The sequence below is a fragment of the Syngnathus typhle genome, linkage group LG16, assembly GCF_033458585.1.
Source record: "Syngnathus typhle isolate RoL2023-S1 ecotype Sweden linkage group LG16, RoL_Styp_1.0, whole genome shotgun sequence".
NCBI lineage: Eukaryota > Metazoa > Chordata > Actinopteri > Syngnathiformes > Syngnathidae > Syngnathus > Syngnathus typhle.
Window position 1 is genome coordinate 9,283,934 of NC_083753.1, and position 25,617 is coordinate 9,309,550.

Genomic DNA, 25,617 nt, shown 5'->3' on the forward strand with positions numbered 1-25,617 from the left:
CAAAACAATCCAAACTAAGCGAATGACAGCGAGAGTGATCCTATCCTAGCGCGTTTGCTTCTTGTTAAACAAGTCACATACCAACTTGAGCGGAAACGAGGAGGGAAGACGGGGAGGAAGACGACGCGGAAGATGTTGAGAGACGAGACGGACAAGCCGGCGTGCTGTTAATGAGAATGTCAGAGGCAGGGAAGCAATTACCGAAGTTCTGCTTGGAAACCGCCATCAGCTACCATGATTAATGGTCCAAATTTGTTTTTCCTCCACCTCATTGCTCTTTCCTCCCGCTTAGCGCCACTCTCATCATGTCTTCGATTCAACTAAATACATCCTAGCAGCCGGCTTTCTCTAATTCCAAAAATGTTCACGGATTTTTGTTTTTAGTTCAATTCGTGAATGAACATTAAGTTTTCATATTTTGATAAATTGGTTGTATAGGAGGAAAAATATAATCTTATGGAGTGTGGAAGATCATTTTTAACAATGCCTCTGGTTGCCCAGGTGTTCCAGGAGATACGGACTTTATCTTATTCCGTAGAGTTATACTCACTGGAGGCTTCATTAGCTGTTGTATCATAGGGAAAAATGTTGGCTACCTTATTTGGAAGTGGAGAATATTACAAAGACTTGTGAGTAAAATGAAGCGCAGTTCGATACAAGGATCAAGTCTAATAACTGCCAACTGTCCATCAAAACTGAATCGCTGGCAATTTTGGACAGTTCTGGGAAAAAGTGACTTCAACTGACTCAACATTTTTTTCTGTTTCTGTCGAATCCTGAGTCGGTTGGAATTGCAAAGGCAGAACTGAAATAAACACTTAACACTTACCTTCATTGTTATTCTTTGATAATTAAGTTGTCAGGCAGATTAAAAACGTCTAACAATGAATGGACAGCTTCACGTAAGGCAAATTAAAGGCTTTGCAATACTTTGGTGACTTTTAGATAAGGGAGATGGTGGGGCAGTGGGATAAATCACCCAAAGTGAAAGAGAACCAAAGATGTTGCAATTACCTCCTACTGGCGTCATCCTCTTGTTTGCTTGTGCCGAGCACGAACAGTACATCTATTCAAGACCCGCATTCCGGGCTCTGCTGCCGATGATTAAAGTCTCTTCTGATGCGGGCGTCTTTCTCGCTTTACCACTCACCAATACATCCAAACACAATGGCAGCACCCTTTCTCTCTTACCTTGGTGCTTTCAGGGGCCTTTTCTAAAAGAGTGAGGGAGAAGGAAAATATATTTACGGTGGAGTTTTATTAACTGGGGATAAAGGAAAGTTCCCAATGACTCACCTAAAGCGAAATTGGGGGTATAAATCCCTACACGTGGAGGTTACCGAAGCCATTGGCTCCACGGACTGCTTTTCTGACCTGTGAAAGTGAAAAAAAAATTAAGAATTTTAGATTTAAAAAAAAAATAATAATAATCCTGACGACACTGCAACTCTTCCAGTGCACCAGCATTTTTCAATTGGTTCTGTGACCCGGATGATGCCCGTAAAGTCTGACTAATTGTGTTTTCAAATCAACATTTGCTTAAATAAATACATCAGTAATCAAGTATAAGAAAATAGGACATGAATATCAATGTTTATTTACATATATTTTATTGTAGTTCAATACAGTACAGTATTGTACCACACCTAAGCATAGCATGGCATTTAGAGAGATAATATAGACTGATTGCTTTTTTGTACAGTCGGTGCAGTATAATAACTAAATAACTAAAGGTAGAATGCAATTTATTGTATCGAACAGTTCTTTAGTGTACTTAGTGCGTGCCATGAATGTCTGTGTGCAGTTCTGATAAAGGAGCTTAACAATCGTCCCGCTCCATCGGATTTATTTGAACAAATCCGACACGTTTGCCAACGTGCTTTTCCCATTATATATATTATTTATAAACAAGCTGTGTTGCTGTGCTAGCAGCTGACGGCGTAGCTCATCATTTTCAAAGCTGCAGAAACTACAAGATCTTTTTTTTTCCTGACCTCAGGCTTCGTCAACCTGCGCGGAGCTATAGGGGGGCTCCGCGTACTGGAGCATCTCTCTCGCCTTTGTGTTTACTTTAATCTCCGAGACGCTGCACGCAGTCGACCAGTGTTGACCGTCTGCTGCTGTTTTGGCTAGCAACAGAGGCTCCTCAATTGAATAGCGTCTTCTCGGGCAATAAATAGAAAAGAGTCAAACAAACAAAAAAGTAAGTAAAAAACGTCACAGTGGGAATTGAAACGGGGCATCTACTGTATTTAAGTAAGAGCCTATTTGGAGGAAATCCCGCAAGCACCAATATCCACATCCCCTTGTGGTAATTGGACCCAACACTGTTCGGAGGCTGGTCCAAAATTAATGATGCATTTCCGAGACTTCTTAATTGGCTTTTGGAGATGCGTTCCGAATTACGGCGCCGGGTCACGGATAGCTCTGCTCTTCGGAAAGAGCCACTTTGGGTTTACTGCCCCGCTAAGTTTTAAAAGCTCGGAGTTTGATGCCCCCCGAGAAGGATTCTACAACAGTTTATGATGCAAATCAGCCAGGTGAGAAGTTACCCAGTCTGATAGAAAAATCTACCTCAGGGGGAAATACAGAATGTCCTCTCTCTCTTTCTCTCAAACTGCCTTGCTTTTTATCTCCATGTTTCTTTTCTCCTGGCTTCCTCTCCTCTGAGGAATGAGGGAGGAGGACAGAGGGCAAGGGGAGGGTTCTGGAAAGATGAGGGAATTTGGGTCCTAAATAAAATGTTGAATTATGTAAAATTGATTAGCATTGCCCCCGAAATGTACCTTGAGGCACATTGCTGCATTAGAACAAGTTGCCTTGAGAAAAAGTCAGCATGACATCCATTTTTATTTGAAATTTGATAAAGAATAAAAAATGGTTTCTTTGGCTGAGTGTGAAGGTCCACACTAGAATAAAAACAGAGGGAATGGGAATGTCAGTGGGTTCACAGAAGAGCAGCACATATGCAAAAAAAACTCTCCAGTGGCCAAAGGAACATGACTGTTGAGCCGCACAGTGGATTTCTAAGACACGAGCCTTGTGCTTATTGGAGAATTGATTAATGGTGCTAGCGGGTCCCACGTGACTTCAATTCACTGGCACGCACACGCACACACACAACAGCCATATAGAAACATCTTTATTTGCCTGCACGGCAATCCATGACTGTCAAGAAGAGGCTCGCTCATGGCCGTAGACGACTCTGAATTCTGCGTCACGGGAGAGCAAATCAATAGTGAATGGCGAGTGAAGGGATTTCATTACGATTTAGCAAGATCAGTTCACAACTCTGGTTGCACTCAGTCACTCTTTCTTATCTCGTCTTTTGGATGTCATGTAGATATAAATCAGGGCAAGAAAATAAGCATTCAATGTAGAAGAAAGTTAGTGCACATAAAGTCCCTTCTTCACCGTGTCTAATTTACTCTTTGCTTTTAGTGCATTGACACTTACAAAACACAAGGGGTCCTCGGTTTACGATCGCGTTACATTTTAAATTAGTATGCGTGAGTCTAACATTAATCGATGTCATGGTTTTCCATTTCAAATTGGCTATGAAAACTCCCATGTAATTTTATTTTTGGGTTTAATGTATCAAAAGTACTAGTAGTATCAGGTACTTGGTATCGGTCATCAACTAAATACTGGTATCGGTCTGAAAAAGTGGTATTGAAGGTAAAAAAAAAAAATTCTCTACACTGTCCAAGATATCTTGACCTCCATTAACAGAGAAGCAGTATTTTTTATTTATTTTCCTAAGTGCATCCAAACAACCAGATGTGATTTCTCATCCATTTCTACTTTCACTTATGAAATACCCGCTCATGGCAAGTCTTCAGAAAAAGTAGACGTGCACTTTCTACATGCCACTGTATTTGAAAGGCTTCATATTATTCCTCCACAGGAAAAAAAAAAGTTATTTCCAACCCGCCTACTTAAAAATGAGAACAGATGGCTCATGGAGATCGTTATACTTTGTTTATACGCGGGGACTGGCATACCTCGCACATACATTGTGGCCTCCCGGGCGTTATCTCGTAGCTCGTACATGGGAAGATATTCCCGAGTGTGCATATTGAATAGAGAAGGGAATGGCTACATGTTATGAACACATCCCAAATGGCTGCAGAATGCTGACGCAATGCCAATCTACTGAAAAAAGAAAATCAACAATCGGGTAACCCATTGTTAGTCGATTGTATGCAATTGATCAGCGATTAATTGAATCTTGAAACAGCAGAGGCATAATGGAGTGCACTACACGGCTGTAACCTAAAGCGCTGTTGATTCGGTCACTGGGCTCAATGTCGAAAGAGATACCACAAGATGTCAGATATGGGTAGCTGAGAAACATCCCTGCAGACCTCCTGGCACAGTTCTTCCTGGCAACATTGTTCTCTGTTGACTGGAGATAAAACGAACGATCAATTTTACGATTAACCGAATGCTCTCGACTCTTTGTTGCAGATTAATGTCATCGTGAAGCTTAGCATCATCTTCCCAAAGTCAGGTTGTTCTTATTAAAATGTGGAGATTAAATTAACAGCGCCCCTACTGGTTGCAGTCAAGTAGTGCGTGGTACATGATCAAAACTGATTTGCATAATAGACCTGCATGAACTTTTTTTTTTTTGCTCTTGCTCTCGAAATCGGCTTTATTAATAATCCATGGAAGATTCCATGGCGAGTTAATAAAACAAAAGTGGCCTGATATTACCAGATGACCAATGCAGAACGTTGGGCTATTGCCCAAAGTCTGCTGGGAGAGGTTCCAGGATATTACAGAGGTTAAATTACTTTTATGCAGTAGCCTGCTTAGAACATTTATCATACAGGGACAATTTGAACATGGATCAAAATAAAATAATCGCGATGATCTTAAGTGGTGTGCTAGCATGCTAGCATAGTTTGTTTGACCTTCCATCTCCTCTGCAAGCAAGTTTGGTAATCATTCAGCGATGAAAGCTAAAAATAAACGGGATTGCTTAATCCGCTGCTCCTATCTGTCTCATTACAGCTCATTTCACACAAGCGATGCTGCGTTTGAGAAACTACAAAATCAATCTATAATACAGTTTGCGCCACTCCGATTGATTCATTAGTTCTGGGTGACCTCCATCAGACGAGGTAAATTGTGCGGACGTGCGCTTCGAGAAGTGGACGGTTGCATCCGACTCCTTTAACGGCCTCCGTGCTGAGACCAGAGCAAGGAGATGAAATAAAGTAGTCCAACAAAAGGCTTGTTTATGCTCATGGCGAGTGAAAATGCATCAGGAAAGCCTACGAGAGCGCTCCTGTTAAATTGATAACTCCACGTGAGCTGCATTAGCGTCTTGCTCTGGTTTTGAGGCCAACGCATTTTAATGGCAAGAGCTTGATTTAAGCGAGGCCAAGGAAAGGGAAAAAAGGTTTGTGTTCCGAGCTCAAACACGGGTTGCTATGTTTTTGATTATAATACGTGCTTCTATGAATGTGCAAGCAGTGATCAATACGCAGCAATTGTTTATTGTTCCTCGGAGAGCATTATTGAAACTAGCCCACCGTCATCCATTTTGATAACCCCACACTGCTCTTTAGCGTGTTGCGCAAAGTCACGCTGCCCAATCAATGGAGCTGCGGGGTAACTTGTAGGCGCACAATAAAAAAATGAAATCGATGGCGAGGGAAGAAAGGGGGAACTCGGACCTCTTTGGCCTTTCATTGGACAAAGGCAAACGTTGCGTTTCGTTTATTCTCCTGATAAATTCTTTGGCCTTTACGCGTGCCGTTGCCTTTTTTTTTCGTTCAGTTTAAAATCTAAATCTTAAATATAAAAGATTAAAACTCCATTCTTGTAGGGATTTTTTTTTCATGAAATATGTATCTTCATTCGCAACAGTACGTAACATTCACGGGTTGACTCATTTGTCACGTTGCCTTTCACCGTTGTTACGTTGTTTATCCTCATACCAGATTGGTTTTCTTGACGCCGTCCCTTGAGCGACGTGGCGTTTGTTTTCCCAATGGTGCGCTCTCAAGGACGAGCATCTCGTGCAAGGCCGTGCTCAAAAACGTGACATTTCACAGCAAATACGAAGGGGGTGCATTACATTATAGTAGTCTTGAGTAGTTGCTCTCTCTCCAAGGAGCTCCAACCAATTTTCTGCCTCTCTTGCCGGATGTTGCATGTTGTTGTCTTCAAAATGAAGAATGACCTCTGCGTGAATGAAGGACCTGTCACTTTACATCATTTCAATTACACTTAGAGGTCAATGACAATGAACAAATAAACGCAAGGTGTGTAGAGCACAGCAGCTCATGATGAAGATGGATCATGGTTCAAATGCTTGACATGCCTGATTCTGCACCTATTGCTTTTTTTTTTTTTTTTGGTTATGTAGGGTCATTGCTATTCTAGTCACTGATATTGAAAAAACGCCTTTGACGTAAATCACTTTTCATTCCAGGAAGAAACACATACATGCTAGTGTCAAGATTAGGCCTTTTGGTGTTTAAAGGACCATAACAAAGGAAAAGTGGGTTATAAAGTTTACACCAGCTAGTATGAGTATAAAACAAAAATAATACAAACTTCATTCAACATAGACCTTTCTACTGTGACGTCACGTCTCCATCCATGTTTGATGGGTCACACTGGACTAGAGTAAGATGACAAAGGCTAAACTAGCAAGTCTCAGTTTAGCCAAAAAGAAACAATTTAATGAACGACGATTTAAAGTATCAAAGTAGTGAGGTAAAGTAGTAATACTGTGTAAACAATAAGCAACATACCTTAGCTGTCACGAGGCTAAGCTCCAGTTAGCATGCTTCTTGTATTCGGACGCTGTTATTCGAAGACTCCAGGCTTATGACAGCTTCAAAGTGTTGGCACTATTCTGTACAATTGTTAACAGTTGTGATAGCTTACTTCTTTGAGGAAAGTGGCTTCATTTAGTCTGGTTTTGAAAGTTTCTCCAAAAAGTGGAGCTTTCCAGAGGTCAACTTGGACCCGCGCAAGCAAAAACACACCTGAAAGCAACAGCTGATTACAGTCGGAAGCAGAGCATTGAGAGCAAAAGTATTTTGATAAAATTATGAAGAGAACGTAGTGATATTTAACCATATTGACAGAAACTGCCATTTATATGTAAATAGCCAAGGTAAAAGTCAGTTTCTAAAATTACAAAAAAAAGTTAACCTCTATTTAAAAGCATTTGCACTTCGTTCCACTAGCGTGTAGAACAGAAGTGCAATTAGTGCAACACTGCCCTCTAGCGAAGGATGAGAATACACCAACATATTGGAGAAATAATAAATGTGCCAGTGCTGACAAAACGTTTATTGCAGGACAAGTTCTTTTAGTGTACTGCTTTCACACAAGTGACCAATTTAAACGTCACCTCAATATGAATGAACACTAACTGCAATCTTGAAGTGAATTATCTTTCAGGTGATTCATGAACAAAGGTTTTTGTTATAAACATTTTAATTTGTTTATTGGCCAGACAATCTTCTCAGACAAGAACACCATATTGTTTGAGAACGTCTGTGTACTTTGCTATTTTACTCTCGACGTTCTTCGTGGCCACTCTGGTCATCTTGTTGGAGGCCTTTATCTTGACGTAGCGCATCTTTGACTTCTGTTTCCTTTTCTCCTCCAGCGTGGCTGTGATGGCCTGGTACTTCCAGCCAACCTCATGAGCCAAACGTCCCAGGAGCGCAAACTGTGCAGCAAGATATGGGCACATTTAGACATTGGAACTAATGGCAGATAATCACTACAGGGTGACTCACCTTACGAGTGGGCTTCAGGCGCACAATCTTAAGAGCAGCTGGGACCACCATGCGCTTCCTCTGGATGAAGGAGAGGAAACTAAAAATCAGACACTGAAGAATTCCGGGAGGGCCAAACACTGAGGCTGGCATGTCTCAGATTTTGTGTGATCATATCAAACCTCAGTCAAACAAGGCATGGTAAGGTAAGGTAAACATCATTGACAGCATAATGCAAGGCCACCGTGTTGTGCAGAGCCATCACCTTGTCATAGGGTGGCGGGATGCCGTCAAACACCTTCAGCCTCTCCAGAGCAGCCTGGCCTCTCTTGGTTTTGTGGGGCAGCATGCCTCGTTGGCACACAATTAATACAACAAGATTTAGAACAGAGCAGAGGAGTTGACGAATGGCCCTAGCACATTTTCTTCCAACTCAGAAATCAGATCCGATAGGTTCATCAATAGATGATCAGATTGTTAAAAAAAAGTTCATCAATGCTGTTTAGAAGGGAAAGTGGATTTTGTGGTTGCTTTCGTCTCACCTCTCACCGTCCTCCAGAAGATCCTGCTGGGAGCTCTGAAGTGGTACGGTCCACGAGATGGATTGGTGTTCATCCTCTTGCGCAGGAAAGCCAGGTACTTCACTGCAACAATCCAACAATAGATTGTAAGAGCACATTCAAAACATTCCAGCATTCAATCTAAGTGGAATGTATGCGTCTCAGATGGTAGTGCATGTAAAGTTATCTCATAGTCATTTAAAACTCAAAATAATGTTTTAAATAACATCATTGACACATTAAGACTGCTGTTTTCACTCATTGTTGAGGTTTTTATTGGAACATTAATTAAATTTGACTTAACATCTAATTAAAAAAAAAAAAAAAGAACAGCTTTAAAAGGGGGTGCAATATTGTGCCACTTACATTTGTTACGGTAGAAATTGCCAGAGATGTTGATGCCTTCACACCTGACCACCACAACTTTGTGTCCTTTGAAATGGGAAAAATAAAGACCGGTTGAATACCCCGAATGAGAACTATTAAAAACTTGTAATTGACATTTTGTCTCAGATGGTAGTGCATGTAAGTTTTCTCATGGTCGTTAAACTCAAACGAAGGTTGAAGTAATCATCAATGACAAAGGTTAAAGCTAATTGGCATAAATTTTATGCGTGGCACGTTTAATGGAATGCATACATACCCAGCAAGGTCTGCTTGGCAACGATGGCAGCCAGCCGACCAAGTAGATGGCCTCTGCCATCTAGTAGCAGAACCTGCAAAATTAAGAATGTTTACAGACTATATAATGGTAATTACATGAGGTAATTAATCATGGGGAAGCCTAGTTATTGATACCGTGAGAGTATGTAAAAACTTTTTTCCCTCTCAGGTATGACAATTTTCTGAATTACCAACAATTTTGAAACGCATTTTTAATAGTGTACCTTCTAAAATGAGCACATGGCAGCATTACCGGCTACGCGTCCGATCAAACATTAAACAAAAAACCTTCCTAGCAGACGCTTCTGTCAACATATTGTAGCAGATAACGTTGAAGTTGCCTCTACGAATTCAGTTTGAATTTTTACAGGGACAAATTCACTAGGGATTTCAGCATTATGACAGGCTAGCTAGGAGCTAGCTAACAGCGTTGGCTAGCAAGCTGCCATGATGGAAGTTGAGTCCATTCGGAGACAGGGGCCGACAGAAGCGCGTTTAATACACTTTATTTTGAAAATGATAGCCCTGTTATCATCTTGTGTTATTGCTAAGTGTTCGATTGCATGCTAACGAAACCATTGGGCGCAAACTACCGCGGAAACCTGATTAAAATAAGATTATCGTGCTTTGGCTGAGGCTCACCTTATGGAAACGGTCCGCCATGACGAGCGAAAAGAAAGTTACACGGGGGCGCCCGTGGTAAAAGACACGGGCGACAGGAAGTGACGTAGTATAAAGGTTTCTCGTTCGATCATGTTGAATGGGCTCTAGCGCCACTTGTGGATGGGTGCCTCAAGACAACTGTACAGGTTACAACAAATGGGCCAATCTTATGTGCTCAAAGGTTAATAATGCAAAATACTTTAAATTTATATGTTTATAGGTATAATTATGAGAGAGAAAAAAAAGCCCCCAATCCTGTGAACATAATCCTCTCACCTAAAATCAGACAGGACAGGTTCAGCTCCTCCATGAGCATGATTAAATAAATAATATAGTATATAGTATTAAGTAATATAATACTTAATCAACACATATAACTCTTTCTTTGCATGAGGAACACATTTAACACACAAGGTCATTTTTATTTGATGTATGAAACATACAACAGTTCATGCAAATCATGTCACACTGTTCCACGGAAATAACAGTTTTGTGAACTGTTGCAAATGCTTTAAATAATCCATCATACAATCATGCCTTGCCGGTAATGCAACTCTACCCTGAGATGGTGAGTGGAAGAAGAACACAAAGGCGGAATATATTTTTATATGCAATACAGCCTTCAGTAAAGATGTCTTGCAGAAGCCGGTTTTGATTAGTCGTCATGCTTCAACTTCCTGATCTTCCCCTTATGACGGTCAATCTCCCGCTGCATACGCTCAATCTCCTTTTTGTGGTGGTCGATTTCCTCCTGGTGGTGTTGCTTCAGTGCAGCCAGCTGTTCCTGTTCCTTGCGCCTTTTGTGCAGATAAATCGCAAAATCAATTTTCCGCACTGCAATAGGCCAAAATGGGTTAAAAAAGAATATGGGTGCAGTTCCAATGGACCGGAAAGCTCAATGGTGCAGGAGAGAAAAGACACCTACTTAAAGTACATCTCCTCCTCTGCAGCCTGTTTCTTTCCCATGGCTCCACCGGCCTCTCGAATGGAGCCACCGCCTCCACCACCTTTGCCCGCACCTTTACCCAGTTCACCCAGCTGCAATAGAGAAAGTCAAAGCAATGGAAAAAATGTTGAATAGCGAGAATAAGTAACAAAGCCAATTTTTCCTCCAGTCATTATTATTCCTAAGGTAAATTTTTATAGCAGTACACAATAACAAGACTATAACAAATCTATTTTTGCTCATCTATTGATGTCTAGTGACAAGTACAACAATTCAAGGCTCTTCCACTAGCTGACAGAAAGTAAAACCTATTTCTCCAACTGTTGAAGTCACCTTTAAAGTAAACAGGCCCAGATTTCACACTAAGTACATTTGAATGTATATACAAATGAAATCACAATTATTTCAGTTATGAAAAATTAGTTAGCAGGCATACTTGAGTTTTTGATAAAATAGGAGCCGTGGCTCAAAAATGTTGTCTCAAAGAAGTAAACTGCAGTAATGTGGTTATTTATGAAATTAGTCCATGGCTATTATGGCAGCTAATGTTGACGCATTTGAAAATACTCCATACAAAATGGCATTTAGCGCTAGAAATTGGTGCTTTAGTTGAGGAGCTAGGTACGAAGGACATAGTTGTACCTGGTCGGATGACATTCTTTGCTGTAAAGTGAATAAACCGCGGATGTTCGGCCTCAAGAACCTCGCCATGATGGCTAATGTGAATGGCTAATGACAACGACAACAGTGACGCTCCCTCCAGTTTGCCCTTGTCTGAAAATACATACAGCCAGTGGACAGCGCCATTAGTACCCAGACAGAGGTGGTAAATGCCATGGTAAAAGACGGAATGATGGAAGATGCACCAAATGTTAATAACGCTTTTTCAAATGGGAACGAAATTGAGTAGAATTGATACTACTTTGGTACAAAATATTTAATACACGTGTTGTGAAACTTTAACGCAACATAAAATCGCCCCTATTTTGACAAATGGAACGTCTCAAAATAATACGCGTCAAACTGCACGCTCACGTGAACTTTGACCTGAAGTTAAGGTCAAATTACCGTTTTTTTTGTTAGTTTTTAACCAAAGTAAAACTACAGGGATTGAAGTAAAAAATACATTATACCTGCTGGAATTATATTTGTAATATTTATTTTTATAGTACTTTTATGTATTTGTGACGTCACTTGGGTTGGGCAAACGTTTGTGCTTAAGGGCTTCGTTACGTTTTTTTTTTTTTTTTTTTATAAATGCATAATTTCATAAACTCATTAGCGAGTGAGAACAAATACGTATTATATAGAATTTGTTGCATAAATTCCTATTTTTTATACTTAAAATGAGTTAATGACAATATTTTTCATTTGCATTCATGCTATTTATTTCATGACGTAACTGCTTGATGCATAAGACTAATGAACAAAGCGACCATACTTTGTCTACCCCTGTCCATCAGGATTACTTGATAATTTAAATACTTGTTATACATACTCATTTTAATGCACTGATTTTTTTACATAAACATATAATCATTGGAATATTATACTGTATTCAAATAGTGAAATAAAAAGCATACAAGGCTTCGAATAAATTTATTCAGCAAAGAAAGTAATGTTCTTGAATCCTGTCTTAACAAGGAACCTCACAGACCCTCCCCCCAGTAATATCCCTTTATAGACATCGGCAAGCAACTCTGGGTTCATTCAAGATCCCCAAAATCAAGAGAACAAAGTTAAACTTAATATCAAAATCCACTTATCAACAGTAACAGGTACATTGGACCCCAGTCAGCAAACAGGTGCATGAGAAGATCTATTCCCTTCCCCAAAGAAAATTAAAACTCACAAGTCAAATTCAGATGCAAAGAAAAACATCAGCACTGCTGTCTCTCTAACAGGGTCAAGTATCAGAACAAAGAATTTGGAGGCACATTACGAGATCATACACAATGACCTACTTTTTAAACTGGGAACGTAAGATTCATGATTGGGTAAAGAAATAATGGCAATGGAAGCAACAACTTGAATTTTGTGGCCTGTGTCTGTGAAGCTATGTCGCACATCCTTTGTCACATTTGACTTTTATGTTAACTTGCTATCAAACTACACATAGCCCACTTAGGGATGACACCCGACATGGGTCTGTTTCCATTTTAAGACCGTACACACAGTGCACAAATCATTTCTACTTAGCCAATCTGCAAAAGATGATTTGTGCAGTGACAAACACTGCCCTTCCGTTATTCATGTTGATTTATGATAATATTGTACAATTTAAAATAAAAGAGTCAATCATTAAATGAATTTACTAAAACAAGATAAAATAAGATTTGGAGGAGGCGTCACACGGCCAGGATGGGTCTCCGGAGGCCCTTGGGAGGAGGCGGTGCTCGCCGCCGCCCCCCATTACGACCCCGTCAGTCTTGCTTGATGTTGCCTAGCGCTCTGAGGCGCTCCAGGAGGGGCGGGTGCGAGTAGTGCCACATGGAGTAGAGCCAGTCGGCAACAGGGAAGCCCAGGTTGTCTTTGTTCAGCTTGATGAGGGACGAGTAGAGCTCAGGGGCTTTGCCCATGTTGCACGCAAACGCGTCGGCCTGGAACTCGAACCTGCGGCTCAGGACCGTCAGGCAGAAGGACAGAACCTGTGAGGATGAAACAGAAACATGTAAATTACCTTGGGGCAAACTCAATTGATGGAGTTTGCATAGTGAGTCTTTTGTCTGAATTTGTAGGCAAGAACTGCAAGATTAAAAAGATTTCCTCATGGTCACCTCATTATATGGCGAAAAGATGAACTGGAAGATGATCATCAAGCCAATCAGAGTGGGCTGGCTGTCATTGAAGCCAAACGCAACAAACAACTCCTTGCGTCCAATAAGAGCGGCAAATAGAGCGAAACCCAGGAAGGAATTCGTCTGGCGCAAGAAGAGAGATGTTAATGCCACATTTTACATACAACTGACAAAAAAAAAAAAAAGAAGTGAAAGACCCACCTGACTGATGACAATGTTTTTGACGGTATGACCGAGCTTCCAGTGACCCAGCTCGTGACCCAAAACGGCAAGGATCTCTTTATTGTTGCAGCCTTGTTTTTTGTGCTGTAAAAAAAAAAAAATGTCCGAGAGTTAGCACATAAGCTACAAACATTGCTCGATGGCACAAAACCTTATTTGATCAATTTTGAACATCTAACCTTTGGCTTGACTTTCGCTTCGCCGTCAGTTTCTATTGGCTCGGGCTTTGCCTTGTCTCCCTTGTTGAGCGGAGAATAGTCCTCCAGCAACGTGTCGAAGAGCACAATCCGTTTGTTCTTGAAAAAGCCGTAGAAATATGCGTTGCTGTGCGAAGACCGTTGGGAACCTGGAAAACAAGGGCAACTTTTTTGCAAACTGCACATAAACACATTACACCTCCATTGTCATTAACACACCTTCAACCACGTAAAGCTTTGTGAGAGGGAAACTAATACTGTTGGCCATGGCCTCAATCTCCGTCTTCAGCTCCCCTTCTGGCAAAGGAATGAATTTGTCAAACAGAGGTGCGATGTAATCAGCGTAGATGGTGACGAGAGCCTGAGAACAGCGAGACAGCAAATGATCCCGGAGAACAGAGGTGCTCAATTATACATTGTAATAACTACTGCTGCTAAACAACACGGAATCTAATGGTAAGTCATTTGTACCAAAAGCTTACCAAAGAAACACCCAGGGTGAAGAGCCAGGCGTAAATGAAGAAGTAGTCTCCCCCAATCTTAATGATGTAGAGGAGCAACAAGGTTACAGGGAGCAGGATACACTGCGTCACGGCGAACTTCTTCACAGCATCTTTGATGAAGAACACCAAACTCTATTGAGAAAGAGCAAACCGAGTCAAATACTGTAGCCACATGACTTGGAAGCATGCTCCAAGAGACATTAACTCAGCGAGCATTACTTACCTGCTGGTTGAATCCGTGCTTCTCCTCAATGACAAACGTGTTGTACAAACTCCAGGGAAGGCCAGTCAAAGTAGTGAACAGGGTGGAAAGAGAGAGAAACACAAGGGACTGCGTGATCTCATACTCGGGGCCGAGTCCAAAACGTTTCGTCTGTTTGCCGGCAATGCTCCACAGAAGAGGAATGCCACCCAGGACCAGGATCAGCTTTGACAGTAACAAAGACAAATTACTTTGAAAAAAAAAAACATCCCCATAAATGCAATTGAGCATCTCTCGTTAGTAACTTACCGTTCCTTCCGTCTCGGAATACAGACCAGACCAGAAACTGAAGTTGCTTTTGTCCAGTTGATATAGTCGGGACTTCTCAAAGGTTTCTGAATCGATGACCTTTTCGAGCTCTTGAGGCACACGTGTCGTTGACCTGTATGTCCTTCGCTACAAAGATGACAGGGGGCTCAAATGGTAAGTATATTACACAAGCATCGATACTTCCGTTTTTCTACTTTGATTTACAAGCAACTTACCTGTCTATTTGCAAGGTATGCCTCCCATATGTACACCGTCCACGAAAAGCCCAAAACAGCATAAAATATCTGCTTCTCCACGGGGAGTTCATTTATGAAGTCGAACATATTTACTGATTTCTTTTAGAGGCGGCGGGGGAGACTAAGAAATAACGAAAGCGCTCCTAGCTAAACAGGCTAACAGCAACGTTATTGGTCCGTCAGCCTGGCTTGGCACACACAAACTTGAGTGGGATACGAGCTTAGTTAATGGAAAGCTTTTACTAACGTCAAATGGACCCAAAAGCGACTACTACGCGAACCGTACCTTGTTTTTAAGCCTCCATCGTTAACAATGACACTTCATTCATGAGCGCGTAGTTTGTCCAGCAGTGTAAAAGGTCCGGACGGAAACTGCTCCCGTCACAAACATTCCGCATCCGGTTTGCTCAGACAAGAACCCAACAAACTAAAACTCTAGCCCACGTTTTTAAACTAAATTCTAAGTATTGCTGCGTGAAAATAAATGTATTCATTCATTATTTTATAGCCCGTAGCTAAACTGTGGAGTGCAGTTAATTATTTTCTATTGTAAAGAAACTACAATAAACACAAATTACACGGATAGTTAATTTATCTATCACATTCTCGTCTGCCGGTCAATTTGTTTATTCAGCAAGAAGCATTGTGGGCACGGTATGAGGAAAAAAAAACCCACTAGATATTCATCTTTACATTTATTAGAAATTTACACAGGTGTTTCATCTTCCAACACTGCAAAATGTCACACATTTCATATGAAGTTAGAAGTGCTAATCAGTCACTCTTTTAGACTTTTGTAGAATGTACATTACTAACTCAAGTAAAAGCCTCTTGCCAATATTTCCAACAGTCTGTAAAAATGTCCATAGATCTTGAAGCACTTATGTATGTGCATTAAAAAATGAGATTTGGTGGACGAGACATAGCTTGAATTTTATGCTGATGATCTGGCAAGTCTTCCGTTTGGCAAAATAAGCAACAAAAACATAGCATCACCAATTTAAGAAAATTATAACAATTGCATTTAACAAAAATTCATTTTCATTTAAAAAAAAATGGTGCGATGCTAAACTTTGCTTCCCAGAAGCAGTTTACTGTTGTTGGAGTCTGTTGGGAAGAGGTGAGGCAGGCTGGCCATACAAACGGGCTTCCCCAGGACCACCACAGGTCTGAGGTACTGAAGCTGCTTGATGGCCAGGTCCCCGCACCCAGCAAGGGCTTTGTCCAAGATGGACTTCAAGTTTCGGACAGATGGGAAGTCCCCAGTCATACCGCGGCATTTGTGAAGCGCGGCATGACTGCGCCTGCTTCGGGTGTACGTGATTCCCAGTTGCTTGTTTTCTTTGACCGAGCAACTGCGCCGGAAGGACTCTCGCCTTTTACAGATTAGAGTCTTTTTGTCTTTTGGTGCGGTTTCTTGGATGAACTTGAGGAAGGATGCCTCAAAGCCAACTGGCTTGTATGTGGCAATGTCAAAAGAGTGTGGAGGGGAGCCAAGAGGCTGAGGGTCAATCACGTTTGATGGCTGCACGGAGAGCTCATTCTTTCGCTTGAGAGGCTGCCGTACTGGAGGCGGAGCTGACTTTTCGGATATTTTGCCATCTTTGGCTGTGTCTTGAAGTCCCTCCTCTGTAGTCAACAGCACACAACACGGTGGCGACAGATTGATAGTAAAAGGACGAAGGAGTGGTTTGATCTGTTCCAAGTTGAGTAATTCTTCCACCTTTTTGTGACCGTTCGGCACAACAGAATCCTCGGCGTGAGTGGCGGTACTCGGTTCTCCGTACAGCACGTCGTCGGCGCCGACAAGGACCCCGTTTCTCTCTGCGGGCGGCAACACTTCCTCCACTGGGAATCTCAGAGGATCGGAAAGAGGTCCGTTTCTCTCTGCGGGCGGAAGCACTTCCTCCTCTGGGAATCTCAGAGGATCGGAAAGAGGTCCGTTTATCTCTGCGGGCGGCAGCACTTCCTCCGCTGGGAATCGCAGAGGATCGGAAAGTGGTCCGTTTTTCTCTGCGGGCGGCAGCACTTCCTCCGCTGGGAATCTCAGAGGATCGGAAAGAGGTCTGTTTATCTCTGCGGGCGGCAGCACTTCCTCCGCTGGGAATCGCAGAGGATCGGAAAGTGGTCCGTTTTTCTCTGCGGGCGGCAGCACTTCCTCCACTGGCAATCTCGGGGGATCGGAAAGAGTCTCCATTTGGGTTTCTGCTGTGACCGAGTGCAGTTTTACCTGAGCATCCTGTCCCTGTGAGGTCTCCGGCTGATACTCCATTTTACAAACTCCGTTTGGGTTCTCTTTTCTCACTACGGTTGGCCGAGCCGATTTCTTCTGAATCGATTCCTCCAGCTGCTCCGCGTTGTAAAAGAGCGTGTCGGTATTATTCCGAATATACGCATTCGGCATGTGGTGAACCTTTTTGTAGTGGCGGCTCAAGCCGCGCGAGTACTTGAGGACCGAGTCGCAGTCTTGAATCATGCAGGGGTAGGTGACGGGTAAAAAACGGTCTTGACACATTTGTAAAGCTTCTTCGTGTGATCGGACAACATAACTCCGTTCCGCTTCCACCGCAGACTTCTCCCCGTCTTCGGTCACGTGGTCTTCCTCGTCCGACTGGGCGGGTTGTTTCGGTTCCGGCGACGCGGGGTTGGTGGGTGTTACTATCAGCTTCTTTTGGCATCCGGTAACGGACTTCTTTCGAGTGCTCTGGAGCCGTACTACCAGCGAGTCGTAGTACTCGCAGTGTCGAAACAACGTGTGTTTTTTCAGCGCCTCGTTGTGGGTGAATACTTTGGTGCAACCCTCAAACTTGCACCGGATGAGTCCCGGCATCTGTGAATGCACAATGCGGGTGTGCCGCGCCAGGCTGCTCTTGAGATGGTAGGAAGCGTTGCAGTTGACAAACTGACATTTAAACTGGGGCTTGGGTTCGTCGGAGCTCGGGTAAGGCCTTTTCCGCACATTTTCCTTTTTGACTTCGGGATCCTGCTGCACTTCTTTTTCCAGCAGGAGCTGAGAGCGTTTGTAATGGTGTGTGAACTGAAGATGGCGCACAAGGCCTACCTGGGTGGAAAAGGCGGCGGCGCAGTTTTTGGCCACGCAATGGAATGGTTTGTTGAATTTATCTAGAATGTAGCAGAGATTACTTTTCGTCACCAAGCGTTTCGTTCTGACCTGGGGAGTCACCTCGGCCTCAACGTCTCCCTTGTGCTCACTTTCATCCTCTTGAGCTTCATTTCCAGCCGGAGCTGAAGAACAACTTGTTCGGTTTGGTCTATTCTCGCTTTTTCTCACTTCCTGTTCCCAACTGGGTGCTTCCATTTTCACTGTCGGGTTCAAGTTCTGTAATGTGGGGCTGGTAGGTCGCGTCGATCGGAAACTAAATCTTTCCACCAAACTGGCAGAGACGCCATGCATCTGAATATAATGGTTCCTCAAGCCTTTAATCTCTCTGTGAGTTTGCGAGCACAGATGACACTCGAAGGGTTTATACGACCGGTCCGTGACACACATCTGTTTGGCTTCTTCGTGCGAGCGGTTGTGTAGTTTCACGTAGTGGCGCATCAGACTGTAGGTTCGTGCGGTCCTAAAGTGACACTTGGCTATCTGGCAAGTGTAGGGTTTGGCGTTGGCGAGTATTTGGACGACTTTTTCTTCGGTTGGATTTCTTTGAGGCGGAACCGGCGGGGCGGCGTTAAAATGAGCCATCTGTTCGGCCTCTTTGGTCGGGTAGCCGTGCACGTTGTTGTAGTGGCGGCTCAAGTTATCAACCTGTGCCGTCCTAAAGGCACACTTTACTACGGCGCAAACGTAGGGTTTAGTCGTCGCAAGCGATTGGACGGCTCTTGCTGTGAGATTCCTTTTAGGCAGCGGGGACGATGGTTTCGAAAGCAAAACCTCGGGTCGGTTTTCCGTGACGTCGTGATGATTTTGGACGCACTGAGGCGGCTGACTTTGTGGGGACTTGAGGGAATTCAGATCCAGCCGACTTAGCCTCATGAGGATTTCTTTAAGGACGTCGTTTTTGGTACAAGTTGGAGAAGCGGTAGAGGTCTCCCATTCAGGGCCATCTTCTTCAGGTGAGCACGGATCCAAGAGTTGGTATTCGCCTTCATCATTGTCCGACTCCATTTCGGTCTTGATCTTTTTGGACTTTGGACCCTGCTCCTTGTCATGTTTGTGCTCTTTGAACTCCAGTTTAAGGTGTTCAGGGTGGGCGTGTTTAAGGTGTCTCTGGACATCTCTCGCTCGGGAGAAAGTCATACCGCACTTCTCGAAGCCGCAGGTGAACTTGCATCCGTCGAAACACACAGCCACCAAAGTCAGCAATGCTTTGGGTTTAACGTTGCCGGATGGTTGACAGCAGGAGGCGGAACGACTTTCCGAGGAACTGTTCTGGTTATCTCCGACAACACCTACTTCCGCATCATTTGGACTGCTAACATGGGCCGCCCTTTCCAAATCAGCCTTGAAAAGGGTCTCTTTCGCTATCCTCTGATCCTCAAAGTCCTCTTCGGAGAACGTAAGGTTGTGCGTCGATAGATGCGCTATGAATTCCCTTTTGGAAAAGTAAAATTTTTTACATATGGCGCCAGGGCAGGTGAATGCAGCATCCCTGAAATGCTGCGCCTCGTGGTGATAAAGTTGCCCCAGGTCGGAGTAATTCACGTCGCAGCCTTCAAGCTCACACTGGTACCTTATCTGATAGCCGTGGATCTGTTTATGCAACACGAGCTCATTGGAAGAACCGAAGCGAGCACCGCAGCCCATCGCCACGCACATGTACGGTTGCTCGCAGTAGTGAACTTTCCGATGTTTGTGGTGATGGTAAGCGGAGACAAAGTGGCGGCGGCAGAAAGCGCACTTCTCCCGTTGCTCTCGCATCTGATGAAAATGCTTCACGTTCTCATCGCCTTTGTGTTCCGACTTGAAATGCACGTACAAGTACTTGGAGTGTTTGAAAACCCGAGAACACCCGGTTCCGGGACAGAAATACTCCTCTCGGTTCTGCAGACTGAAGTGCTGGTACATGTAATCGAACGTCACGTGCTCGTTGTCCGTGCACTTCTTCGGGACCGTTTTGGCCTGTTGCACAATGTGCTGCAGGACTCCGGGATCACGGGTGGATTTGTAATATAGAATTAAAGATGGGTCAATGGTGATCTCGCCGGGTTCCATCTCATCGTCTTGAATCTTGACGTTGTTGCTTAGCGTCTCCCGTTGGAGGTGATGTCTCATGTGGGGTAGCAGCTCCTTCCTGCTCCGAAAATTCTGCAGGCAGATGGGGCAGGGGTGCACGTTGTTCACAATGTGTCTTTTGGCATGGTGGAGGATTTGAATGCCAGTGAAGGACAGTGTACAAATCCGACAACACAGCTTGGCTCTTCTCGCTCCTGCTTCGCCGCCAATAATGCGAGGAGGCGTTCCGTCAGGCTGCGTGTGAAGATGAAGACTTCCGTTTAAGCAGGGTTTGGGCTCACTTTCTTCTGTCGGCGTGTTGACCCGAAGCACGGGTACTTTCTCACTTTTTTCCTCGTCGGCTTCCCATTCTGACTCGGGTTTCAACCCCAAAAGGGAGATACAGTGATACTTGAGGGCTTTCCAGTCCCAGAATTCCGGGTCAATGGACCAGTGGGCCTTCAGCACCAGTAGCAGTTCACAGCGTAGCGAGTTGGGAATGATACTGCTCTCCTGCTCATATTTTTGGTCTGGGCACTGGTAGAGCTCCTGGAGGCTAGTTAATACCCGTTGACTGGGGCCAAGCAGAAACTCTGTAAGGTGGCAGGCCCGCCGCACTTCCAGATCATTGAGGAGGAGGCCAGACAGAACTTTACAGATGCCGATTCTGCTTTCCGAGTCATCGTGTTTTGGAAGTTGTAGAGCTTTAACGCACAACTCCACCGAGGCAGCGGTGCCCGCTGCCTCTGCCTGGAGAAAAGAAAAAGAACATTTGAACCAAATTCACAATTGCCATGGCTTAACTCTTTCAAAATGAAACATCTTTTTAAACATGTCTGTGGATTCTAAGGGGTGGAATCATGTAAAAATAAAATCCCACCTCTGTCTGAATTAAACGGGCCAAGTACAGCAAATGTTGCACTGTTATGGCGATGGCGCCCAGCTGAAGGCACCTTTCAAGAAGAGATACAAGTGAGGGGTCCAGCTTCCTCTGAAGTTTACTCCACAGTTGAATCAGCTCCCTGTGGATAGAACAATGAGTTCATTAAAGTTTAACGAGCTGTGACAGGCGTAGCGATATTACAAGACCCCCCCCCCCCGAGGGTTACGGTTAGAGATTCACCAGGAGTGGTCAAGGCTGGGCTGCTGAAGCTGCTGCGTCAGGAAGGTTGTGCACAGGATAAAGCCAGCATTCTCCTCCCCCTCCATCTCCAAGTTGGTAGTAATCTCAAGAACATCCTTGCAGTCTTGCCTGGATATCTGTCAGAGAGAGGGGGGTCACAAGAAGGCATTAGTGACAAGAACTCGAGCAGCTGGGGAAGGCAGCAGTGGGTAAGAATTGACCTCCATGATAGCTTCCGCGTTGGGAAGTAGCTGGCAAAGCAGGGCGACGTAGGTGTGACGAAAAGTAGCTTGGTTGGGGATGGCGCTGCAGTCTGTGCACGCTTTTGCCAGCACCACAGCCTTGGCCACCTCGCCCATCTTCTCCAGATGCTTCACCCGCATTTCCATGAAGCCCTCACCCTCCAAGCAAATGTATGCGTCCACTACACAAGGAAGAGTAAATTGATCACAATCTGATGCTAAGATTGAAGTCACTGTAGTTCGACAAATGAGTTTTCTCTGAACCTTCTTGTTTGATGATAGGCTCTCCAGAGAGGAGGGCGGCGAGAATGGGATTGCTCCATGCACCTCCCTCGCCTGTAATCTGTAATAAAGCTTGAAGGTCTGTACTCCCGTACTGTAACAAGGTGTCATGTGCAGTCTAAAAAAAATAAGAAAGATTCAAAAGATTAAAAGACTTGGAATTTTAACACTATATAAAAAAATATATATATACTTCTTACCTGAACAGATTGGTGGAATTGAACCCATGCTTCATAGGGGATCTCATTTTCGGGAACTGACAGAAATAGTTCAAAACAGCTTCTGCGTGACAAACAAGGATGGTGTAAATTCAGTCAAATTGTCATTATTGAAGTAGCATTAAAGGGAACTTTTCCACTCACAGAGCGAGTCTCTTCAAAACAAGAGTCACTTTGTCCGACTCTGCGGTGAGGTGTGATCGGGCGGCGGCGAAACAGTTTATCGACAGGCAGTAGACTTCGAGAAGCGGAAGACCGTGGTCTATGGAGTTTCTGCTGCCGGCATAATGCATAAGTGCCTGGGAGAGAAAAAAAAAACATACACAGATGCTGGCATGACACTGGTTTTCCCCTTAGAACAATCAGACAGATGAGATTTCCAAAGCTTTTCCACTTGAGGGGAAAGGGGCGACGCTCGATTGATCCCACTTGACATAGTCTGGTTTGAGGGGTGACTGATTAGGCCCGAGGGGACTTGCACAGTGAGGAGAAAAAAGAAATATACACACAATCACCTTGTGTGTATTTACCAATCCCTCTCCACCGTTTGCCACATCTGAAAATCTACAATGGTGCAAAACTAAAGTTAAAAATTCAAAAGTGTGCCGCCTTCATCCCGCAGGCTGATGAGCTTGCTATAACGGCACGATTTCCCAAGACGCCTCAGCGCCAGACAGACTAGACTCCCTTGTAGGTTGGCTCTCCACAGGGGAGCCTTGATTAATTCCCCATCGTCTATTTATGGCAAACCCACAAAGGGGAACCTCCAAAAAGAATCTCAGCCCAGGAGGTTTGTATGAGCATACTAATTGCTACTTCCGAGTAAATCTGCATGCTTGAGTTGGAAAGAGGCTAGTTTGTGCAAACTATGCCTCTGTCCTGCAGTTTATTGTTCATGCTCCCAGCTCAGGTAGCAGCATGACCTCATGACCTCCTTTTTAGTTTAAATTGGTACTTTGTTTTGCTACAGTACAGTTAGTGGTTTTTTATTTTATTTCACAATGTATGAAAGCATCCTTTATAATTAATTTCTCCTTGTATTTAGTTTATTATAAATGAACCCTTTAAAATTTAAAGGGTTAGTTTAAATGACCCCTTTTACTTGAGATTATTTGGAAAACCTTCGGACTTCCTCTTGAACTATGTTACCATTGCCATTAAAAAAAGAGAAATGCACATTTTCGCCATGTATAGTTTCAGAATTAAAAGTCGGACAATAATAGATTCAAGCACACGCTGGTAAATTTGTAATTCACTTTAGTAAACAAGTCAAAAATGAACTGGGTGAGCCTTTGAATTATCTGTTCAAAACGACATTTTTCTAGTAATCTTATTTTAGGATGCAAAAGGTCAAATGTGTCTCAACGTGCAACGGCATCACAATGAGGCGTGTGTCTGGAAGCACTAAACTGATTTAAACTCATTTAGCACTCATTTAACATTGCATGACGTTAGCATCCTTTGACTTAACTGCTAAACGTCAACTGGAATACGTTAGTTCACGAAAACTATTTGTAATTTCCAAAATATAAAACAGAGCATCCTGGAACCTCCTCGCCCCTCTCTAAGGAAAACAACCCAAACTGAGCTAGCGTTGTGCTAATGATAGCAATCATGTTTTCACGCACTCGTTACCTGACAAAAGTTGTCACAGTAGTCCGCGGACGACGCCACAGATAATTCCTGTTGCCTGAGGCCGTCTTCGAAAGCCCTCAGTGTGGCCAAAAGGGTTTCCATCGCAACCAGCGTGTCTTCGGCCGTGTCCAGGCCCCGTTCGTTCCATTCTTGCTCAAGATCGACAATCCTCTCCGCCATCTTCCCTCTGCTCCACGGCGCGTATGCACTCGGCAGTCTGTCACCGCCTACTTTTCTTCTTCTCTGTGTTAATGCGGTTTCCAAACGGTCGTGGTGGATTACCGCCACCTATTGATCTATAATGATTACTGCATCAATTCGCCTTGGATACGTCACTGGCCTTTCTTTCCAACCCGGAAGTGAATGGGTGCAGTTCTTCCCATTTGCACGTGTGAGAGGTAAGTAAACATGAATATGTTGACGCCGAGGAAAAAAAACTGAAACCGATATATTATAAAGAATCAGGCTTATATTTGACCAATGTTGGGTCATAGAAAAAGACGGCACAACTGGACCAATGGTTTTGGAACTTGATAGATGATGCGGATTACGTTTTCAAATCGCTGCACATAACGATTAGTCCCCATGATCCTAAAAAAAACAAAAACAACGATATTTCCTAGTCATGGCCAGATTTAAAGGATAGATAAAACACATTAAAGGTTTTGTGGGGTACATTGATGCAATTTGTTTATGGCTAAGATGTAGATAATGATATGGCACAAAGTAAACAAACAATATTTCTCCCATTATTGGCTTGGTTATATGCATCTCTCTCTCTCCTAGTAGTGAATAATTCAAAGATTTAAATTAATATGCATATAATAAACAATTTTGACAATGAGGTGTCACGTAAACAAACTAGTGAAGTCAGATTCAAGTCAAGTCGTGACTCGATTACTTCACCTCAGTAATTACCTTTCAATTATTTTGCATTTGCCTTGTTTGTCCTCACAGCCCACCATGGGGAAGTCCAAACAAACGAAAAACCACAATACTGGAAGAAAGAAGCACTCTAATAAGCTGATGAAAACGAAGCGCAGGACCAAAGACTTGGATGAGGTCCATTCAGACATGAAGCCTGAAACGGCCACCAAACTACTTAATCAGGAAGTGGACTATGATGTGACAGGATGTGCACAGCACTACTGTTTACACTGCGCGTAAGTGGATAATTATTGTTAACTACTCAAGGCAAAGCATAACACAGTGGCTTTTTGTCTTGCAGGAGATATTTTACAGACATGAAATCTTTGAAAGATCACTTCAAGACCAAAGTCCACAAGAAACGGTAAGGCTTCGCCAGTTTTGTGTTTGTTAAAATACGCAGTATGTGGACTCTAAGCCGGGTTTTCCTTCTGCCCAGTTTGAGAGAGCTTAGAGAGGAGCCGTACACGCAGGCAGAGGCAGACAGAGCAGCCGGGATGGGCTCCTACATCCCCCCAAAAGTTATAGAGGTGAAGACGCAACCTGTGGAAGAAGACATGTGCTGAAAATCTCCCGATACTTGGATATATGGATTTACAAAAACTCCAAAGTCAAAAATGCATGACTCACTAAACTGTGTTTTTGCAGCCAGCTCTTTCATAATATTATCATCATTATGAAAGTCCTACAAAGTGTATCTTATGTAAATATGGAGTGTGTGGAGTGGCAATAAAGTCTCGAGTTGTAAAGTTGCCTCATATAATCTGTTCTTTGTTAAATTATTTGCATATTTAAACATGCATTTTAGGCATTTTCCAGTCCAGTAAAAAGGTGAATAAAAAGGATTTGTGTGCATAATTTTTTGTTGTTACAAGTCAAATCTGTTATACATACGTAATAACATTTAAGAGTTAATTCAATTTCGTTTTTAAGCACTGTG

The 25,617-nt window shown here is 43.3% G+C and overlaps 5 protein-coding genes and 2 non-coding genes across 7 annotated transcripts; 1 reads left to right on the forward strand and 6 right to left on the reverse strand.

Moving 5' to 3' along the window:
- Window positions 1–7,305: 7,305 nt before the first annotated feature.
- Window positions 7,306–9,956, reverse strand: rpl13a (ribosomal protein L13a). Its single transcript, XM_061301958.1, has 8 exons — window positions 9,917–9,956; window positions 9,620–9,753; window positions 8,958–9,030; window positions 8,681–8,746; window positions 8,297–8,398; window positions 8,020–8,105; window positions 7,776–7,835; window positions 7,306–7,705 (listed from the first exon to the last, which is right to left on the reverse strand). Exons 1-8 carry the CDS (start codon window positions 9,954–9,956, stop codon window positions 7,496–7,498), a joined length of 771 nt encoding a protein of 256 aa, XP_061157942.1. The 3' UTR covers window positions 7,306–7,495.
- Window positions 8,470–8,553, reverse strand: LOC133169799 (small nucleolar RNA Z195/SNORD33/SNORD32 family). Its single transcript, XR_009718463.1, has one exon. It is a non-coding gene; the product is annotated as a small nucleolar RNA Z195/SNORD33/SNORD32 family (small nucleolar RNA).
- On the reverse strand, window positions 8,818–8,898 carry LOC133169798 (small nucleolar RNA Z195/SNORD33/SNORD32 family). The gene has a single exon (XR_009718462.1). It is a non-coding gene; the product is annotated as a small nucleolar RNA Z195/SNORD33/SNORD32 family (small nucleolar RNA).
- Window positions 9,957–10,041: 85 nt separating the features above from the next.
- On the reverse strand, window positions 10,042–11,389 carry atp5if1b (ATP synthase inhibitory factor subunit 1b). The gene is made up of 3 exons (XM_061301089.1): window positions 11,229–11,389; window positions 10,566–10,678; window positions 10,042–10,437 (listed from the first exon to the last, which is right to left on the reverse strand). Exons 1-3 carry the CDS (start codon window positions 11,295–11,297, stop codon window positions 10,296–10,298), a joined length of 324 nt encoding a protein of 107 aa, XP_061157073.1. The 5' UTR covers window positions 11,298–11,389; the 3' UTR covers window positions 10,042–10,295.
- Window positions 11,390–12,170: 781 nt separating this feature from the next.
- On the reverse strand, window positions 12,171–15,451 carry zmpste24 (zinc metallopeptidase, STE24 homolog). Its single transcript, XM_061301750.1, has 9 exons — window positions 15,054–15,451; window positions 14,818–14,964; window positions 14,530–14,733; window positions 14,286–14,438; window positions 14,023–14,164; window positions 13,786–13,952; window positions 13,586–13,690; window positions 13,364–13,507; window positions 12,171–13,234 (listed from the first exon to the last, which is right to left on the reverse strand). Exons 1-9 carry the CDS (start codon window positions 15,159–15,161, stop codon window positions 13,010–13,012), a joined length of 1,395 nt encoding a protein of 464 aa, XP_061157734.1. The 5' UTR covers window positions 15,162–15,451; the 3' UTR covers window positions 12,171–13,009.
- Window positions 15,452–15,756: 305 nt separating this feature from the next.
- rlf (RLF zinc finger) lies at window positions 15,757–23,973 on the reverse strand. Its single transcript, XM_061302238.1, has 8 exons — window positions 23,751–23,973; window positions 22,260–22,414; window positions 22,098–22,179; window positions 21,880–22,015; window positions 21,595–21,797; window positions 21,374–21,510; window positions 21,131–21,272; window positions 15,757–21,000 (listed from the first exon to the last, which is right to left on the reverse strand). The coding sequence occupies exons 1-8, from the start codon at window positions 23,928–23,930 to the stop codon at window positions 16,141–16,143; spliced, it is 5,895 nt and encodes a 1,964-aa protein (XP_061158222.1). The 5' UTR covers window positions 23,931–23,973; the 3' UTR covers window positions 15,757–16,140.
- Window positions 23,974–24,056: 83 nt separating this feature from the next.
- Window positions 24,057–25,426, forward strand: znf593 (zinc finger protein 593). The gene is made up of 4 exons (XM_061302248.1): window positions 24,057–24,148; window positions 24,708–24,913; window positions 24,979–25,041; window positions 25,117–25,426. The coding sequence occupies exons 2-4, from the start codon at window positions 24,714–24,716 to the stop codon at window positions 25,241–25,243; spliced, it is 390 nt and encodes a 129-aa protein (XP_061158232.1). The 5' UTR covers window positions 24,057–24,148; window positions 24,708–24,713; the 3' UTR covers window positions 25,244–25,426.
- Window positions 25,427–25,617: the final 191 nt, after the last annotated feature.

Bases quoted from the DNA above. Each gene is read 5' to 3' on its own strand.
- rpl13a (XM_061301958.1), bottom strand. From the start codon at position 9,956: ATGCTCATGGAGGAGCTGAACCTGTCCTGTCTGATTTTAG. The intron at 8,106-8,296 runs GTGAGACGAAAG...TGTGCCAACGAG, and splicing joins CTTCTGGAGGACGGTGAGAG to GCATGCTGCCCCACAAAACC. The intron at 7,706-7,775 runs GTGAGTCACCCT...CTTGCTGCACAG, and splicing joins GCCTGAAGCCCACTCGTAAG to TTTGCGCTCCTGGGACGTTT.
- atp5if1b (XM_061301089.1), bottom strand. From the start codon at position 11,297: ATGGCGAGGTTCTTGAGGCCGAACATCCGCGGTTTATTCACTTTACAG. The intron at 10,679-11,228 runs GTACAACTATGT...TCTCTATTGCAG, and splicing joins AAAGAATGTCATCCGACCAG to CTGGGTGAACTGGGTAAAGG. The intron at 10,438-10,565 runs GTAGGTGTCTTT...TCTGCACAAAAG, and splicing joins GAGGAGGAGATGTACTTTAA to GCGCAAGGAACAGGAACAGC.
- zmpste24 (XM_061301750.1), bottom strand. From the start codon at position 15,161: ATGTTCGACTTCATAAATGAACTCCCCGTGGAGAAGCAGATATTTTAT. The intron at 13,953-14,022 runs GTGTGTTAATGA...CTTGTTTTCCAG, and splicing joins AAAGCTTTACGTGGTTGAAG to GTTCCCAACGGTCTTCGCAC. The intron at 13,235-13,363 runs GTGACCATGAGG...TCATCCTCACAG, and splicing joins TCTTTTCGCCATATAATGAG to GTTCTGTCCTTCTGCCTGAC.
- rlf (XM_061302238.1), bottom strand. From the start codon at position 23,930: ATGGCGGAGAGGATTGTCGATCTTGAGCAAGAATGGAACGAACGGGGC. The intron at 22,180-22,259 runs GTGAGTGGAAAA...TTTGTCACGCAG, and splicing joins GTTTTGAAGAGACTCGCTCT to AAGCTGTTTTGAACTATTTC. The intron at 21,273-21,373 runs GTGAATCTCTAA...TTCTATCCACAG, and splicing joins CCCAGCCTTGACCACTCCTG to GGAGCTGATTCAACTGTGGA.
- znf593 (XM_061302248.1), top strand. From the start codon at position 24,714: ATGGGGAAGTCCAAACAAACGAAAAACCACAATACTGGAAGAAAGAAG. The intron at 24,914-24,978 runs GTAAGTGGATAA...TTTGTCTTGCAG, and splicing joins CACTACTGTTTACACTGCGC to GAGATATTTTACAGACATGA. The intron at 25,042-25,116 runs GTAAGGCTTCGC...CCTTCTGCCCAG, and splicing joins ACCAAAGTCCACAAGAAACG to TTTGAGAGAGCTTAGAGAGG.